Source organism: Prionailurus bengalensis, chromosome A1 (genome assembly GCF_016509475.1).
Source record: "Prionailurus bengalensis isolate Pbe53 chromosome A1, Fcat_Pben_1.1_paternal_pri, whole genome shotgun sequence".
NCBI classification, from domain to species: domain Eukaryota; kingdom Metazoa; phylum Chordata; class Mammalia; order Carnivora; family Felidae; genus Prionailurus; species Prionailurus bengalensis.
Window position 1 is genome coordinate 86,811,151 of NC_057343.1, and position 19,859 is coordinate 86,831,009.

General features: G+C 34.6%; 1 protein-coding gene across 1 annotated transcript; it reads right to left on the bottom strand.

The window, feature by feature from the left end:
* Positions 1 to 13,516: 13,516 nt before the first annotated feature.
* Positions 13,517 to 19,616, bottom strand: LOC122479078 (olfactory receptor 14A16-like; the record flags this gene model as incomplete). The annotated part of the gene is made up of 2 exons (XM_043573032.1): positions 18,715 to 19,616; positions 13,517 to 13,556 (listed from the first exon to the last, which is right to left on the bottom strand). Coding segments are annotated over exons 1-2 (942 nt in total), but the record flags the coding sequence as incomplete, so codon positions are not given.
* Positions 19,617 to 19,859: the final 243 nt, after the last annotated feature.

Here is a 19,859-nt window from a genome sequence, read left to right on the forward strand (position 1 = left end):
TTGTGTACTATTGGTAAAAATGTAAATTGATTCAGCCACTATGGAAAACAGTATGGAAGTTCCTCCGAATATTAGGAAAAAAAGAAATACCATATGATCCAGTAATTTCACTGCTGAGTATTCACCCAAGAAAGCCAAAACACTAATTCAAAAAGATATTTGCATGCTATGTTTATTGCAACATTGTTTTATTATGTTTATTACAGACAAGATAGGGAAACAACCTAAATGTCCATCAATATGTGATTGGACAGAGAAAATATGATATATATACACAATAGAATATTACTCATTGATAAAAGAGCATAAAATCTTGTCATTCACAACATTGATGAACACAGAACGTATCATGTTAAGTGAAATTAGTTGGACACAAAGACAATCACCATATGTTGTTACTCATAATTGGGATATAAACAACGAAACAAAACAAAGGCAAACAAAAATAGAAACAGGCATGTACAGAGAACAAACTGGTGGTTGCCAGAGGGGTGGGGATGGTGGATGAGCAAAATATCTGAAAGAGATTAAGCGGTACAATCCCCTTTTATAAAATATGTAAGTCACGGGGATGAAAGGTATAGCATAGGGAATAGAGTCAATAATATTGTAATAATTTTGTATGGTGACAGATGGAAACTACACTTACCATGGTGAGCATTGTGTAATATATAGATTACACACAATGTTCACTGTTGTATCCCTGAAACTCATGTATATTAACTCTACTTCAAATTTAAAAAAATAAAAAAGTAAAGAAAGAAAGAAAGAAAGAAAGAAAGAAAGAAAGAAAGAAAAAAGAAAACCATGCCATGACCTACATGTAACATATGATGTCTCCAAATCATACTTGATGGATATTACCTTGCACAGAAGGAGGTACTTAGATCAAGAAACTGCTCCACTCAGTATAAAATGACTATATAATTGGTACCTATGTTTCAGCATCCTTGCCTACTTACCCATTAATTCTAAATTTATTTACCATAAGTAATCCAGAGAAGTGGGATATATCCTCCTAAACACATTCCATAAGTAACACTTTTAGTTCCCTTTCTGCTAGAAATTACTGTCAGAAGATCTCATTAGATCTCATTAATTACAAAAAAAAAAAGATTTGATCTGGTTATTTCTTTTTACATGTGTCATTAGAAGAGGAAAGATTAAGCACAGACTTACCTGCTAACATTTCCTTCCCAGCCACTCATAAGATTGGGCAGATGAGGAACCATAGATGTCACAGATAATTGTTTGAGTGGTTGTTTTACTATAGGATGTGAATATAGATACCCCAGAACATTTAAGAGTGACAAGGAAGTTTTGATAAAAAAATAAATAAATTGTTCCTTCTTCCCTAATCTCGTAGTTTTTATTCTCTATACTGCTACCACTGTACTGTTATAATTTATATAAAAAAGAGAAGACTTTGAATATAAACTAAACAAACCATATACCACTTAAAAATGAGTTAAGTTTTATCCCTTGAACTTTCATCTCATTTTGTAACAATTAAACAAAACATGCTTGATAAAGAAATAGAGAAATATGAAAAATTCAAGTTTTGGAAGTATAGCTATAAAAACACTCAAGAACAGAATAAATGTAAAAGCTAATTAATTAAAGCAAATGCAAATACCATGTGAAAATATTAAGAAAAGGTTAGACTATAAATTTGTTCAGTGTTCAGTGCTTTTATTAACTTACATTTCACAAAGAAGAAAGAGCCAATTATATCATATTTTTTCTAAAATATTGAAATAGTTATAAATTCTATTGATAAATTAAGAAAATGATCTGCAATACATATACATCTAAAGAGGAAGCAAGGAACTATAACCTATTTCAGAAGTACCCTCATTGTGGGATCTAGCATAATTTATCTGTTTATAAAAATTTTGTGTTCTAATAGGCCCAGGCATCTAAGAGGTTTTTTTTTAGAAAATTTCACTGCAAAGAAATATAAAAAATTTTCTCTCTTTCTGTCTCTCTATCTGCCTTTCAATATACAATCCACTGATGTTCATATAACTTATTTTTATAATAAAATTAAAGAATGTTTAAAGTGTTCTTAATATTTATTCAAAATGGATAAAAGACAATATTCCAAGCTTTTTAATGTAGATATAAAAATGATAGTGTAAATCCTATATGTGGACTTGAAAAATGCATATCACATATTGTTTTGTGAAAGAAAATAGTGCATTAAAGAGCATGTAAGGATTCATATCATCTTTGTAAAATATGTGTGTGCTCACACATTTATCTATATTTGTATGTTAGAAAAATATAAAATATATAATGCAAAATATAATAAAGTAATTAACTCTGGTTATTGGGATCATCAGCAATTTTTACAATTTTCTCTTCATTTCGTTTGACTTCAGATTGGATTGTGTTTTTTTTCTTTACATACCATAAAATCATCTCTTTTCTTTTTTAAATTTTTTTTAACGTTTTATTTATTTTTGAGACAGGGAGAGACAGAGCAGGAACAGGGGAGGGTCGGAGAGAGGGAGACACAGAATCTGAAACAGGCTCCAGGCTCTGAGCTGTCAGCACAGAGCCCCACGCGGGGCTCGAACTCATGGACCGTGAGATCATGAACTGAGCCGAAGTCGGCCACTTAACCGACTGAGCCACCCAGGCGCCCCTAAAATCATCTCTTTTCTAATGTTATTTTCCATCCACTCTTTTGTAGAAAGCATCTTCTTCATTCACACAGAATAACTTCTAGATCTTGGAATCTGTCATTATGCATTAGTCTTTTCTGGCTATCATATACTTTCTCTCCTTATAATTCAGTAAAAACAATCTTACCTTCCTGTATTTCACCCTCCAAAATTAAAGTTTTCCATCTACCAGTAAAATGCCTTTGATTGCCATGTTTCTTTACATCTATTGGCTTCTGTATTAATACTCATCACAGAATTTTTCACACTAGTTCTAGATATTTTGTCTCATCTTCATATGTTCGTGGCCTGGAATTTTAAGTCTTTGGTCATAATTTTGTATTTAAAAAATTTCCTTGTTGTAAACATTATTGATTTGGTTTTCCTTTTTTTTTTTTTTTTTGGTAGGCCCCCAACAATAAAGTTTCAAGCCCTTTGTTACATAACTGTTTTTTCTTCACAACTAAGTAAATATAAGTTATGGAAAGACCATTACCCATATCTATAGAGATGCATTTCAGCTGGTATTGTGTTCAGCAGGATGTCCCTATACCCTAGTGACTTTTACCAACATACTCAGCAGATAATCCATGATATAGCAATATTGTTGCTTCAATTATTATGGGAAGAAAAGGTGTTGGTAAAGTTACTTATTAGCACAGGAAAAATTTGTAACTAGAGAATAGAATTTGTTACATTGTGCCATGTTTCAGGCAATATTTTAATATCACAGAAGTGAAATATATGTGTAAAATTACATTAACATTCTATTAATCCAAATAGCATCCATTTGGGCAGAGCAGTGTGGATCTGATTCTAGATATTTCTGTATGCAAAAAGTGTGATATCACACTGGTTTGTTAAATCAAATAAATGTGGTGTCTGGGTGGCTCAATTGGTTGAGCATCCAAGTCTTGACCTTGACTCAGCCACTAAGAGTGGGGAACTTGCTGGGGATTCTCTCTCTCTCCCACTCCCTCTGATCCTCCACCTCACTGTCTCTCAAAATAAAAAAAATAAATAAACAAACTTAAAAAAATAAATCTGATGGTGAATAGCACTCAATGTTTCTGCCAGTATAGTGAATAATCAGTTTGCAGTCATAATCGGGAGTCTTTGTTCTTTCTTAGTATCTAATGCACCCTGGGTGTAAACAAAATCTTTGTTTTATGATAACATTATGTATTTTTATATTTGCCACATTTTATGGTTCTCCAACCACGGTGATCTGTGCCAAGGCCAGGAAAGTCTCCTCCCTCAGACATGTGTAAAATCACCCAACTCCTTTTCAGGTTGTTCCAGAGCACAGGTGGATATTCATTATCATTGGGTCAGAAATATTTTTCTACTCCCTCAACATCTGAGGGGCTTTACTTCTTTGGTTAAATACTTTATGTATATTTTACATAAAGAAGAGTGCACATATTTTATGAATACAGCTGAACATATTTTTACAAACTTCACACACCCATTTTATCAGCATCTAGAATACGTAGAACAAATCACACCCCAGAACCTCCTTTACAACTCAACACTGAACATAAGTGTTATCCTGACTTCTGAAAACATCCTGTTTTAAATATTTATAGAAGATGAATGACATTTTACAGGGTACATCCTGTATGTCCAGTTTCTTGTGCTTAATATTGTCTCTGAGATTCACATCTGTTGTTGGATATAGTTACAAAATTTGCATTCCAGGTGTGATTTATAGGGTCTAGTTGTTTGAATATGCAAAATGTTTTAACAGTTAAAGACATTTTGAGAGTGTGTAGATGATGATAGATGATAGATAGATAGATAGATAGATAGAATATTTCTCCTCTAATCAATTTTAAACATCCTATAGATCAAATGTGGCACATTGATAATGAAATACTGACTTTCATTCAGTGTTTTAGTTTTCTATTATTGCACATACAGATTACCATAAGCCTAATAGCTTAAAAGCACAAATTGCACGTTTTTATAGGTCAGACTTACTGAAATAAAATTATGGTGTCTCAGGGCTATGTTATTGTCTCAAATCTTTAGGGAAAAATCTGTTTCCTTGCATTTTCCAGCTTCTAGAGGTTTCCCACATTCCTTGAATCATGGGCCTCCTTACTTTATCTTTAAAAGTCAACATTGCCCAGTAAGGTTCATCTCATCGGGCCATCTTTCTGATTTTCTGACTACAGTTGAGAAAGACTCTCATTTTTTAAGATTTTATGTGATTACATTGAGTCCAACTGGATTATCTAGGATATCCTCTCCATATCAAGTTCTATAAATTTAATTCTATCACCAATGTCCTTTTTTCCCATATAAATAACATATTCATATATTCTGGGTACAAACATGGACTTTTGAGTATCCATGAATTGCCATTATATGACGGATTCCCAATGTTTTATTTTTTTTAACTTTAATGTTTATTTATTTTTGAGAGAGACAGAGAGAGAGACAGAGTATGAATGGGGCAGGGGCAGAGAGACGGAGACACAGAATCCAAAGCAGGTATCAGGCTTCGAGTTGCCAGCACATAGCCTGACATGGGTTTCAAACCCACGAACCACGAGATCATGACCTGAGTCGAAGTCAGACGCTTAACTGATTGAGCCACCCAGGCCTCCCATCAATGTTCTTATTTCTAAGAAAACTACACTTTACATGAAATTTCCCAAATATATATATATATATTCCCAAATATATATATATATATATATATAATTTTTTATATTGTACATCTAGCATTTGTATAATACAAATCAATGACTTGAAAATGAGACAGATACACAAATCATTTTTCTAAGAAAGCAATATATATTTACTGTCATTGAAAATTTTCTCTGCATATTACACAAATTTTTTTTCTTCTGAAAATAGTTATTTATGATGAAAAATTCCCATGTGTACAGAATTAGAACTATTAAATACAATTTATTATAATCCATTGCCAGGAGAATGAATTATGAAGAAACTCAATGCAAATACAGAACCAGTTTTTGGAGACTCAGAATAATGATGATTAAACTCAGTCCATCAATATATCTTATATATTTTTTTTACTTCAATATCAAGTAACATACAATTTATTTCAATAAGGTTCCTTCACGCTGGCCAATATTTTTAAAAATGACAGAAGTACCTCAGGGCACCTGAGTGGCTCAGTCGGTTAAGCATCCGACTTGGGTGCAGGTCATGATCTTACTGCTCATGAGTTTGAGCCCCGCATTGGGCTCTGTGCTGACAGCTTGGAGCCTGGAGCTTGCTTCAGATTCTGTGTCTTCCTCTCTCCCTCTCCCTCCCCCACTCACCTTCTCTCTCTCAAAAATAAATAAGCGTTAAATTATTTATTTATTTTTAATTTTTAAAAAATTTTAATGTTTGTTTATTTTTGAGAGAGAGAGAGAGAGAGACCTCAAGAAGGGAAGGGCCAGAGAGAGAGGGAGACATAGAATCTGAAGCAGGCTCCAGGCTCTGAGCTGTCAGCACAGAGCCCTATGTGGGGCTTGAACTCACAGAATGCATGATCATGACCTGAGCTGAAGTCAGACGCTTAACTGACTGAGCCACCCAGGTGCCCCTAAAATTTTTTTTAAATGACAGAAGTACTTCAAAGATATGGCAATTTCAGTTCTGAACCATGGCACCAAAGGAAATATAATAAATTGAATCAAATGATTTTTTTTTTTGTTTTCCTATGGCATATAAAAGTTATGTTTATACTCTAGGCTAGTAAGTGTGCAATAGTATTATGTCTACAGAAAAACTTAAATACTTAATTTAAATATTTATTGGTAGAAAATACTCACCATCATCTGAGTTTTGAGTGAGTTATAAACTTTTTGCTGGTGGGTGGTCTTACCTTGAGGTTGATGGCTTCTGACTAATCAGAGTTGATCAAGGTGGAGGTGGCTGTGGAAATTTCTTAATATAAAACAATAACAGGGGAGTCTGGGCGGCTTATTCAGTTAAGTGACCAACTCTTAATTTGGGTTCAGGTCAAGATCTCACATTAGTGATTTTGAGCCCCATGTCGGGCTCTGCACTGACAGTGTAGAGCCTGCTTGGGATACTCTGTCTCTCTCCCTCTCTCAGCCACCCACCCTCTCTGTCTCAAATATAAGTAACAAACATTTTTTTTTTAAAAAACAATAATAAAATATGCTGTAACTATTGACCTTTCTCTTCATGGATGATTTCTCTGTAATAATTAATGCTTTTGTCAGCATTTTACCCACAGTATAACTTCTTTCAAAGTTGGAGTAAATCCTTTAAAACCCTGCCTGATTATCAACTAAGTTTATGTCATATTCTAAATCCACTTGTAGTTATTTCAACAATTTTCATAGTTTCTCACCAGTAGACTCCAGGTCAAAAAAAAATTCTTTGTTCAGCAGTAAGAAGCCACTCTTTATCCATTAAAGTTTATTATGAGATTGCAACAATTAAGTAACATTGTCAGGCTTTATTTATTTATTTATTTATTTATTTATTATATTTTAAATTTAAATCTGAGTTAGTTAACAGTGTAATAATGATTTCAGGATTAGAATATAGGGATTCATCACTTACGTATAACATCCAGTGCTCATCCCCACATGTGACCTCCTTAATTCCCATCACTCATTTAGCCCAGCCCCCTACCCAACACCCTCCATCAACTCTCAGTTTGTTTTTGGTATTTAAGAGTCTCTTATGGTTTTTATCCCCATCTGTTTTTACCTTATTTTTGTTTACCTTATGCTATGTTCATCTGTTCTGTTTCTTAAATTCCGCGTATGAGTGAAATTGTATCTTTTGTTCTCTCACTGACTTATTCACTTATACACTCTAGTTCCATCCATGTTGTTGTAAATGGTAAGATTTCATTCTTTTTGACTGCAGACTAATATTAGAGTGTGTGTGTGTTTGTGTGTGTGTGTGTGTGTGTGTGTGTGTGTGTGTGTATACCACATCTTCTTTATTCATTCATCAGTCGATGGACATTCTGGCTCTTCCCGTACTTTGGCTATTGTCAATAGCACTGCTATAAACATTGGGGGGCACGTGCCGCTTTGAATCAGCAATTTTTTATCCTTTGATTAATTATATAGTAGTGCAATTTTGGGGCCACAGGGTAGTTTTATATTTAAATTTTTGAGGAACCTCCACACTTTCCAGAGTGGCTCCACCAGTTTGCATTCCCCAACAGCAGTGCAAAAGGGTTCCTCTTTCTCTGCATCCTCATCAAAATCTGTTGCCTGAGTTGTTATTTTTAGCCATTCTGACAGGTGTGAAGTGGTGTCTCAGTGTGGTTTTGATTTTTATTCCCCTGCTGATGAGTGATGTTGAGGATGTTTTCATGTATCTGTTATCCATCTGGATGTCTTCTTTGGAAGAGTGCCTGTTCATGTTTGTTGCCCATTTCTTGATTGGATTATTTGTTTTTTGGGTGTTTAGCTTGATAAATTCTTTATGCAGTTTGGATACTAACCTTTTATTTGATATGTCATTTGCAAATATCTTCTCTCATTCCATCTATTGTCTTTTAATTTTGTTGACTGTTTCCTTTGCTGTGCAGAATATTTTTACCTCGATGAGTCCCAATAGTTCATTTTGGGTTTTGTTTCCCTTGCCTCATGAGACATGTCAAGTAAGAAGTTGCTATGGCTAAAATCAGAGAGTTTGTTGTCTATTTTATTTCTAGGATTTTAATAGCTTCCTGTACTATGTTTAGGTCTTTCACCCATTTTGAGTTTATTTTGTGTGGTGTAAGAAAGTGGTCTAGGTTTATTCTTCTGCATGTCACTGTACACTTCTCCCAACACTATCTGTTGAGGAGACTGTATCTTTCCATTGACTATTCTTTCCTGCATTGTCAAGGATTACTTGGCCATATGCTTCTATGTCCATTTCTGGGTTCTCTATTCTATTCCATTGACTTATTTGTATGTTTTTGTGCCACTACCATCCTATGCTAATGATTAGAGCTTTGTAACATACCTTGAACTATGGAATTGTGATGCCTCCAGCTTTTGTTTTCTGTTTCAACATTACTTTGGCTATGTGGGGGACTTTTATGGTTCCATACAACTTTTAGAATTGTTTGTTCGAGCTCTGTGAAGAATGCTGATGTTATTTTATAGGAATTGCATTGAATATGTAGATTGCTTTGGGTAGTATCAACATTTTAACAACATTTGTTCTTCCAATCCATGAACATGGAATGTTTTTCCATTTTTTGTGTCTTCTTCATTGTCCTTCAATAAGCTTTCTGTAGTTTTCAGTGTATAGATTTTTAACTCTTTGGTTAGATTTATTTCTAGGTATTTTACAGTCTTTGGAGTAATTATAAATGGAATTAATTCCTTGATTTCTCTTTCTGCTACTTCATTAATGGTGTATAGAGATGCAGTTGAATACTGTACATTGAATTCATATCCTACAATTTTGCTGAACTCATGGATCAGTTAGCAGGTTTTTGGTGGAGTCTTTTGGGTTTTTCACAAAGAGTACCATGTCTTCGGCAAAGAGTGAAAGCTTAACTTCCTCCTTGCCAATTTGGAATCTCTTTATTACTTTTTGCTGTTTGATTGCTAAGGCTAGGACTTCCAACACTATCTTGAATAACAGTGGTGAGAGTGGCCATCCTTGTCATGTTCCTGACCTTAGGTGGAAAGCTTTGTTTTTCCCCATTGAGGATGATATTGTGGGTGCTTCATATATGTCCTTTATGATCTTCAGGTATGTTTCTTCTATCACTACTTTCTTGAGGGTTTTTATCAAGAAAGGATGTTGTATTTTGTTAAATGTTTTTCTGCATCTGTTTATAGGATCATGTGGTTCTTATTCTGTCTTTTATTGATGTGATGTACCACATTGATTGATTTGCAGATATTGAACCAAACTTGTATCCCAGGAATAAATACCACTTGATTGTGGTGAATAAGTCTTTCAATGTATCATTGGAACCTGTTTTATAGTGTTCTGTTGAGAATTTTTGCATCCATGTTCATCAGGGAAACTGGTCTGTATTTTTCCTTTTTGGTGGGGTCTTTGATTTTTTTTTCAATATATGAAATTTATTGTCAAAATGGTTTCCATACAACACCCAGTGCTCATCCCAAAAGGTGCCCTCCCCAATACCCATCACCCACCCTCCACTCCCTCCCACCCCCCATCAACCCTCAGTTTGTTCTCAGTTTTTAAGAGTCTTTCATGCTTTGGCTCTCTCCCACTCTAACCTCTTTTTTTTTCCCCCTTAACCTCCCCCATGGGTTTCTGTCAAGTTTCTCAGGATCCACATAAAAGTGAAAACATATGGTATCTGACTTTCTCTGTATGGCTTATTTCACTTAGCATCACACGGGGTCTTTGATTTTTGAATCAAAGTACTGTTGGTTCCATAGAATGAGTTTGGAAGTTTTCCATTCCATTTCTAATTCTTGGATTCAGCTTCAAAAGAATAAGTGTAAGCCCTCTTTAAACATTTTATGGAATTCCCATGGAATGCCATCCAGCCCTGGACTCTTGTTTGTTGGGAGATTTTTTGATTACTGATTCAAGTTATTTACTGAGTTATGGGTGTGTGTAAATTTTCTATTTCTTCCTGTTTCAGTTTTGATAGTTTATATATTTCTAGATATTTGTCCATTTAGACAAGGCAGAAAATCAGTGATATAAAAGACAAAATTATGGAGAATAATGAAGCAGAAAAAAATAAGGCAACATAGGCAAGAAATTACAAAACAAGACTTAGAGAAATCAGTAACTTATTAAAAGGGAACAACATTTGAATAATACTTCATAGGAGTCCAAGATGGGGAAAAGAGAGAAAAAGGGGAAGAGAGTTTATTGGAGCAAATAATAGCAAATAACTTTCCTAATCTGGGGAAGGACACAGACATCAAAATCCAAGAAGCACAGAGAACTTTCATTAGATTAAACAGGAATCCACCATGACCAAGGCATATCATAAAGTCACAAAATATACAGACAAGGAAAGAATTATGAAAGTAGCAAGAGAAAAAAGTCCTTAACCCATAGAGGAAGACAAATCTGGTTCATAGCAGACTCATCCACAGAAACTTGGAAGGTCAGAAAAGAGTGGCGGGATATATTATGCATGCTAAATTGGAAATATATATAGCCAATAATTCTTTATACAGCAAGCCTCTCATTCAAAATAGAAGGAGAGATAAAGAGTTTCCGAGATAAACAAAAATTAAGGAAGTTAGTAACCACTAAACCAGTCCTGCAAGAAATTTTAAGGGTGTCCTTTGAGTGGAGAAAAGACAAAGCAAAACAAAATGAAAAAAGTAATGAAGACTAAAACGGTTCAGAGATCAGAAACACTAATTCAACAAGTAACACAATGGCACAACTTCATATCTTTCAGTACTCACTCTCAATGTAAATGGACTAAATGTTCCAATCAAAAGACATAGGGCATCAGAATAAAGAATAAACCAAGACCCATCTATATTTTGTTTACAAGAGACCCATTTTCGACCTAAGGACACCTTCAAATTGAAAGGGAATGGAGAACCATCTATCATGCTAATGATCACTAAAATAAAGTTGGAATAGTCATACTCATATACAAACTAGATTTTAAAATAAAGACTGTACCAATAGATGAAGAAGGACATTATATCATAGTAAAGGTGTCTATCAACCAAGAAGCCCTAACAGTTGTAAATATGTATGCCCCCAATATAAAGCACCCAAATATAAAATTTGATTAATCACAAACATAATAAAAACTCATTAATAATGATACCATAATAGTAGGGACTTCAATACCCAACTTACAGTAATGGACAGATCAGGTAAGTATAAAATCAAAAAGGAAACAATGGTTCTGAATAACACATTGGACCATGGACTTAACAGATTTATTCAGAACATTTCATCCTAAAGCGTCAGAATGCACATTCTTCTAGAGTGCACATGGAACATTCTCCAGAATAGATCACATAGTGGGTAACAAATCAGCCCTCAACAATTACAAAAAGATTGATATCATACCATGCATATTTTCAGACCACACTATGAAACTCAGAATCAACCCGAAGGAAAAAAATGGAAAGAGCATGAATACTTGGAGATTAAAGAACATCCTACTAAGGAATGAATGGGTGAGCCAAACCATTAAAGACAAAATTAAAAATTACATGGAAGCCAATGAAAATGTAAACACAAAAGTCCAAAACCTCTGGGATGCAGCAATGTTGGTTATAAAAGGGAAGTCTATAGCAACCCAAGCCTTTTTAATTAAGGAATGGGGGTCTCAAATACACAGCTTAATCCTACACCTAGAAAAATGCTGGAAAAAGAATAGCAAATAAAACCCAAACCTAGCCGAAGAAGAGAAATAATAAAGATTTGAGCAGAAATCACTAATATAAAAATAATTTAAAAAAAGAAAAAAGAAACAAAAAGAAAAACAAAAGCATTAGAACAAATCAATGAAACCAGTAACTGGTCCTTTGAAAGAATTAACAAGTTGATAGTTGATAACAGCCAGAATGATCATAAAGAGAAAGGAGAGGACCCAAACAAAATCACGAATGAAAGAGAGATTGCAACCAACACTGTGAAAATACAAACAGTAATAAAAGAATTTATGAGCAATTACATGCCAACAAATTATGCAATCTGAAAGAAAAGGCTTCACTTCCAATTAGAGTTCTCTTGCTGTTTCTACCAAATTTGTAGTTATTTGCTGCCCTGAAAGCAAGAAACCCTCAAGGTCACCCATGAAGTTTAAAATCACTTTCATTTAAATTCTTGTTGATGTTTGACCTCTTATGGTGCGTTATGAAGATTCCTAACAGCACCTAATGGTGAATCATTTCCAGAAGGATTTCAATTTACACCCCCAACACCATCCATCAGATGAATCACTATACATGATAGCTATATCCTTATGGTACGTACTTCTAAAATAAGAAAATTTGAAAATCAAAATTACTTCTTGATCCATGGGATACAGAATAAATGTTGTGTTATCAGGCATAAAAACAATGTCCATCTCATTTTACACCTTCACTGGAGCTCTTGGGTGACGAGATGCATTGTCAATGAATAGTAATATTTTAAAATCAATGTTTTTTGTTTGTTTGTTTTCTGAGCAGTATTTCTCAAGAATAGGTTTAAACTTTTAATACCATGTTGGCAACAGATGTGCTGTCATGCAGGCTTTGTTGTTCTATTTATAAATCAGAGGCATAGAGTTAGAATAGTTTTTTAGTATCCTAGGATTTTCACTCTTGTAAATGACAGTTGGCTTCAAGTTAATGTCACCAGATACATTAGTGCCTAAAGGAGAGATAGCCTATCCTTTGAAGACTCAAAGGCAAACACAGACTTCTACTCTCAAGGTATGAAAGTACTATATAACATCTTCCAATATAAGGTTGTTTCATCTGCATTGAAAATCTGTTTTTTAGTGTAACCACCTTTATTAATTATCATAGCTAGTTCTGCCGGATACTTTTTTGAAGATTTCATTTAAATTCCATTATTTAATATACAGTGACACATTAGTTGCAGGTGTACAATTTGATGATTTAATACTTGCATAAAAACCCAGTGCTCATCACAACAAGTGCACTCCTTAATCACCACTATATCCTTAACCCAAACACCCCACATTGCTCTGGTACCCATTAGTTGGTTGTTTATAGCTAAAAGCCTGATTCTGGGTTTGCTTTTCTCTCTTTTTTCCCTTTGATATTTGTTTTGTTTCTTAAATTCCACATATGAGTGAAATCACTTCTCTTTCTCCGACTGACTTATTTTTTTTCGCATAATATTCTGTAGCTCCATCCATGTAGTTGCAAATGACAAGATTTCATTTCTTTATGGCTGAGTGATAGTCCATTGTATATATTCACTGCTTCTTCCTTATTCATTCTTTAGCTGATGAACAATTGGGTTCTTTCCATAATCTGGCTATTAGAAATAATGTTGCTATAAACATTGGGTTGCATTCATCCTTTTGAATTAGTATCTTTGTATTTGGGGGTAAATATCTCCTGATGCAATTACTGGATTATAATCTAGCTCTATTTTTAACTTTTTCGGGAACCTCCATACTGTTTTCCAAAATTGCTATGAATTTCCACCAAGAGTCTAAGAGGGTTCCCTTTCTCTGCATCTTTGCCTACACCTGTTGCTTCTTGTGCTGTTAATTTTAGCCATTCTGACAGGTGAGAGGTGCTTGCTCATCTTGGTTTTGATTTGCATTTCCCTGATGTTGAATGATGTTGAGTATATTATCATTTTTCTATCAGCCATCTGTATATCTTCTTTGATAAAAGATCTACTCATGTCTTCTCATTATTTAATTGGATTATTCATTTTTTGGGTATTGAGTTATTTATGTTCTTTATATATTTTTAAAACTAACCCTACATTGGGCAGGCCATTTGCAAATATATTATCCCATTCCTTAGGTTGCCTTTTAGTTTTGTTGTTTCTTTCACTGTGCAGGCAGAAGCTTTTCATATTGATCATGTCCAATCATGTATTTTTTCTATTATTTCCCTTGCCTCAGGAGACATATCTAGTAATAAGTTGCTATGTCTGATGTCAAAGAATTTAGTGCCTGTGATTTATTCTAGGATTTTTTTTAATTTTTTTTTCAACGTTTTTATTTATTTTTGGGACAGAGAGAGACAGAGCATGAACGGGGGAGGGGCAGAGAGAGAGGGAGACACAGAATCGGAAACAGGCTCCAGGCTCTGAGCCATCAGCCCAGAGCCTGACGCGGGGCTCGAACTCCTGGACCGCGAGATCGTGACCTGGCTGAAGTCGGACGCCTAACCGACTGCGCCACCCAGGCGCCCCCTAGGATTTTTATGATTCAGTCTCACATTTAAGTCTATAATCCATTTTGAATTTATTTTTGTATATGGTATAAGAGAGTGGTTCAACTTCATTCTTCTGCATGTTGTTGTACAGTTTTCCCAACACCATTTGTTGAAAAGACTCTCTTTTTTTATTGGATATTCTTTCCTACTTTTTAAAAATATTTTTTTAATTTTTAAAAATATTTAGTTTTCTTTTCCTTTGGGAGAGAGAGAGAGAGAGAGAGAGAGAGAGAGAATGAGTGGGGGAGGGGCAAAGAGAGAGAAAGACAGACACAGAATCTGAAGCAGGCTTCAGGCTCTGAGCTGTCATCACAGAGCATGACACAGAGCTTGAACTCACTGACCATCAGATCATGACTTGAGCTGAAGTCAGAAGCTTGACGAACTTAGCCACCCAGGCACCCCTCACCGGATATTCTTTCCTGCTTTATAGAAGATTAATTGACTATATAGTTGTAGACTTCTTTCTGGTATTTCAATTCTGGTTTATTGGTGTATATGTTTATTTTTGTGCCAGTAACATGTTGTTTTTTTTTTACTACAACCTTGTAATATAACTTGAAGTCTGGAATTGTGATGCCTCCATAATGTGTTCACTTTTCTAGATTGCTTTCGCTATTCAAGTCTTTTGTGTTTCCATGTAATTTAGAGGATTGTTTGTTCTAGATCTGTGAAAAAATGCTGGTGGTATATTGATGGGGATTGCATTAAATGTGTATATTGATTTGCATAGTACAGACATTTTAACAATCTTTGATCCTGCAATCTATGAACATGGAAATGTCTAGTACAGGTCTTTCACCTCTGGTTGTGTTTTTTCCTAGATATCTTATGCTTTTGCTGCAATTGTAAATGAGATCGGTTTCTTAATTTTCTTTTCTGCTGCTTCATTATTCATGTACATAAATGCAACAGATTTTTGTGCGTTGATTTTGTTTCCTGTAACTTTACTGAATTCACTTATTAGTTCCAGCAATTTTTGGGTGGAGTCTTTCAGATTTTTTTATATATAATATTAAATTTGCCAATAGTGAAACTTTTCCTTCTTACTTGCTAAATTGGATGCATTTTATTTCTATGTTGTCTGATTGCTGTGTCTAGGACTTCCAACATTATGTTAAATGATAGTGCCAAGAGTGGACATCCATGTCTTGTTCCTAACTGTAGAGGAAAAGCTCTCAGTTTTTCCCCGTTGAAGATGACACTAGCTGTGCATTTTCCATAGATGATCTCTTTTATTTTGAATAATACTTCCTCCAAACCTTCTTTGAGATTTTTTGTTATTAAAAGATGTTGTACTTTGTCAACATGTATTCTACATGTATTTAAGTGATCACATTTTTTATCCTTTCTTTTATTAATGTGGTGTTTCACATTATATGAATATTGAACAACACTTTTAACCTAGGAATAAATCCTACTTGATTGTCATGAATGATTTCTTAAAATGTAGTTAGCTTTGGTTTGTTAGTATTTTATTGAGAATTTTTGCACTCTATCCATCAGGGATATTGGCCTATAGTTTTCTTATTTGTTGTTGTTATCTGGTTTTGGTATCAAGGTAATGTTAGTTTCATAGACTAAAATTCAAAGTTTTCCTTTTTTTTTCTATTTTTTTGTAATAGTTTGAGAAGACTTGGTGATAACTCTTATTTATTTCTTTACTCATTTTTGTACTTTAGAGAGGGAGAAAGTGAGCAAGTAGTGGAAAGTGGCAGAGCTAGAGAGAGAGATCACCTTAAGCAGGCTCCACACTCCATGCATAGCCCAATGTATGGCTTGATAACATGACCCTGGGATCATGACCTGAGCTAAAAGTCAAGAGTCAGATGCTTAACCAACTGACCCACCAAGGTGCCCCGGTCATAACTCTTCTTTAAATGTATTGTAGAATTTACCTGTGAAGCCCTCTGGTCCCCTTTTGTTGGGAGATTTTTTGATTACTATTCAATTCCTATGCAAGTCATCAGTCTGTTCAAGTTTACTAATTCACACTATTTCAGTTTTGGTATTTTATAAATTTCTAGGAATTTTACCACTTCTAAGTTTTCAATTTATCCACATATAGCTTTTCATAATGTACTTTTATAATTCTTTGAAATTATGTGCTGTTGCATGTTATTTCTCTGGTCCCATATTTGATTTTGTTTATTTGTGTCCTTTCACTTTTCTTTTTGATAAGTCTGGCTAGAAGTTTGTATATATTTTTTTCAAAGAACCAGTTCCTGATTTTATTGATTCATTTTATTGTGGGTTGTTTGTGTGTGTGTGTGTGTGGTTTCTATAACATTTATTTCTGCTCTAATCATCATTATACCCTACCTTCTGCTGGATTTAGGCTTTGTTTTTCTTTTTCTGGCTACTTTAGGTGTAAGGTTAGGTTTTATATCTTAAAATTTTCTTGCTTCTTGAATTAGGCCTGTATTGTTATAAATATCCCTCATAGGACTTCTTTTGATGCATCCCAATGATTTTGGATCATTGTGTTTATTTTTAATTCCATGTGTTTTTAAAATTTCTTCTTTCATTTCCTTGTTGATCCATTCAGTGTTTAGCAGCATGTCGTTTAACTTTCATGCATTTGTCAGTGGGGAGTTAAAGTTCCCTATTATTAGTGTATCATTATCAAATCATTCCTTTATGTTTGTTATTATTTTATATATTCGTGTGCTTCCATGTCAGGTACGTAAATATTTACAATTGTTAGATCTTCATGTTAGATTGTCCCATTTATGAATATATTGTGTCCTTCTCTATCTCTTGCTATTGTCTTTCTTATAAAGTCTAGTTTGTCTGATATAAGTATTGCTTCTCTTGCTTTCTTTTGGCATTCTTTGGCAGGATAAATGTTTTTCCATACCCCCACTGTCAATCTGTACATAACTTTAAATCTAAAAGAAGTCTCTTGTAGGAAGCATATATATGGGTATTGTTTTGTTTTTATCCATACTGACACTTAAGTGTTTTCAATGGAGTATTTAGTTCATTTAAAGGCAAAGTTATTATTGATAGATATGTATTTATTGTCATTTTATTACTCATTTTCTCATTGCTTCGGGGACTTCCTATGATCCTTTCTTGTCTTCCTCACTGTGTCACAGTGCCCTTTAATATTTCTTGCAGGGTTAGTTAAGTAATCACGAACTCCCTTAATTTTGTTTTTCTGGGAAATTCTTTTATTTTTATTTTTATTTTTATTTTTATTTTTATTTTTATTTGATGTTTGTTTATGCTTGAAAGAAAGGACAGAGTGTGAGCGGGGGAGGGGCAGAGAGACAAAGAGACACAGAATCCAAAGCAGGATCCAGGCTCTGAGCTGTCAGCACAGAGCCTGGCTCAAGGCTCGAACTCATGAAATGTGAGATCATGACCTGAGCCGAAGTCGGATGTTCAACCAACTGAGCCACTCAGGTGCCCCTTTCTGGGAAATTCTTTATCTCTCCTTCTGTTCTGAATAATAGATAGCCTTGCTGGATAGATTATTCTTGAATACAGATTTTTTTCCACTTAGCACTTTGAATAAAATCACATTTTGTATATCTGTGTCTTCTCACTAGGCTTCAGGGACACAAATGATGCCAGAAAATGTCATATAGTACCTTATGAAAAGGGGAAGTCAGATGGACAACACATTGTTTTTACTTTTGCCTTGTTGAGATGAAATCAACACAACATGAAATTATACATCTTAATATGTAAAGTTTAGTGGCATTTAATACATTCACAGTGCTGTGCAGAGATCACCTACCTCTGTCTATTTCCTTTAATTTGAGAATGCATTATGTATATTGTGTCATGTGGCATTTTACATATTAACTTTCTTAAGAGTTACTACATTATCAGTTTATCTAGAAGAGCCCAAGTTTATTTCTGATGTTCCAGTATCCTGTACAATTTACCATTCATCACAGAAAAGGACCTTCCCATTAATATGACAAATATAAATCAGCATATATCTGTACACTTCCAAGTAGAAACCTATGGGTTTTGCCATCAACTTGATCTAAACAATGAGGATGCTTCTTAATTGCACTTTAATGAGTACAATTAAATTTTTCATGATAACTTTTACTCTATATATCCAGTATTATTACTAGACTATGAAATGGATTATTTATATAATCATGTCAGTGAATAAAAAGATCACAATGTATGCAATATTAACTCTTTAGTTTGATAGACAATATCTTCTCATTAACAATTTCCTTAGTGCCATCTTCATATCCTTATTTCTCAGACTATAGATGAGGGGGTTTATGGTGGGTGGCACTACAGTATAGAATACTGAAACTAGCAAATCAAAGAGTGATGGAGATTTGGATAAGGGGTGTAAATAGGCAAAAAACCCAGAAGAGAGAAACAGAGTCACAACAATGAGGTGAGGCAAACATGTAGAGATAGCTTTGTGCCTGCCTTCTACAGAGGGCATCCTCAGCACAGTGGAGAATACATAATAGTAAGAAATATCAATAAACACAAAACAGCCAAAATCTAACAGTAGGCTGAGGCCAATGACTACTAATTCCCCAATGTTATATGAACAGGCAAGAGAGAGGAGTTGTGGGACATCACAGAAGAACTGATTAACTTCAGGAGGCCCGCATATGGATATGGAAAAGGTAGAAGCTGTATGAAGAATTGCATTGAGACATCCACTGATCCATGAAGAGGTGGCCATCTGTATGCAAGCTTCATGGCCTAGGATGATGTCATATCTGAGAGGATGGCAGATGGCAACATAGCGGTCATAAGACATGACTGTGAGTAGCGCTACTTCTGTACTGGCTAAGAGGAAGAAGAAAAAGACCTGTGAAACACATCCAAGAAAGGAAATTGTGTTTTGATTCATTAGAGAGTTCATGATGGATTTGGGAACAGTGATGGAAATGAGGCAGAGATCCAGAAAAGACAGGTTCTTCAGGAAAAAGTACATTGGAGTGTGGAGCTGATGATCCTTGGTCGTGAGGGTGATGATGAGAAGGTTCCCCAGTATGGCTGCCAGGTAAATTAGCAAAAACAGGACCGCATGTAAGATCTGGATCTCCCTAATATCTGAGAAGCCCATGAGGAAGAATGTTCCTCCAGAGGTGAAGTTTTCCATTTCTCTGGATATTTAATCAATTACTACAAAAAATAAAGTAAACAACTTAAGACTCAGCTGAAGACAATTTATTGTTGTAGTTTCTTAATTTCCCTTTCCCTTACTGTTATGTACATCTATCAAACTATATAATACCACATGAGAGTAACACCAAAAAGCCTCCATCGAGTCATTGAACCACAGTGATAACACTGTGGAATGACTGAAGGGGGTGTCAGCCCATTCCAAATCACCCACCTCATC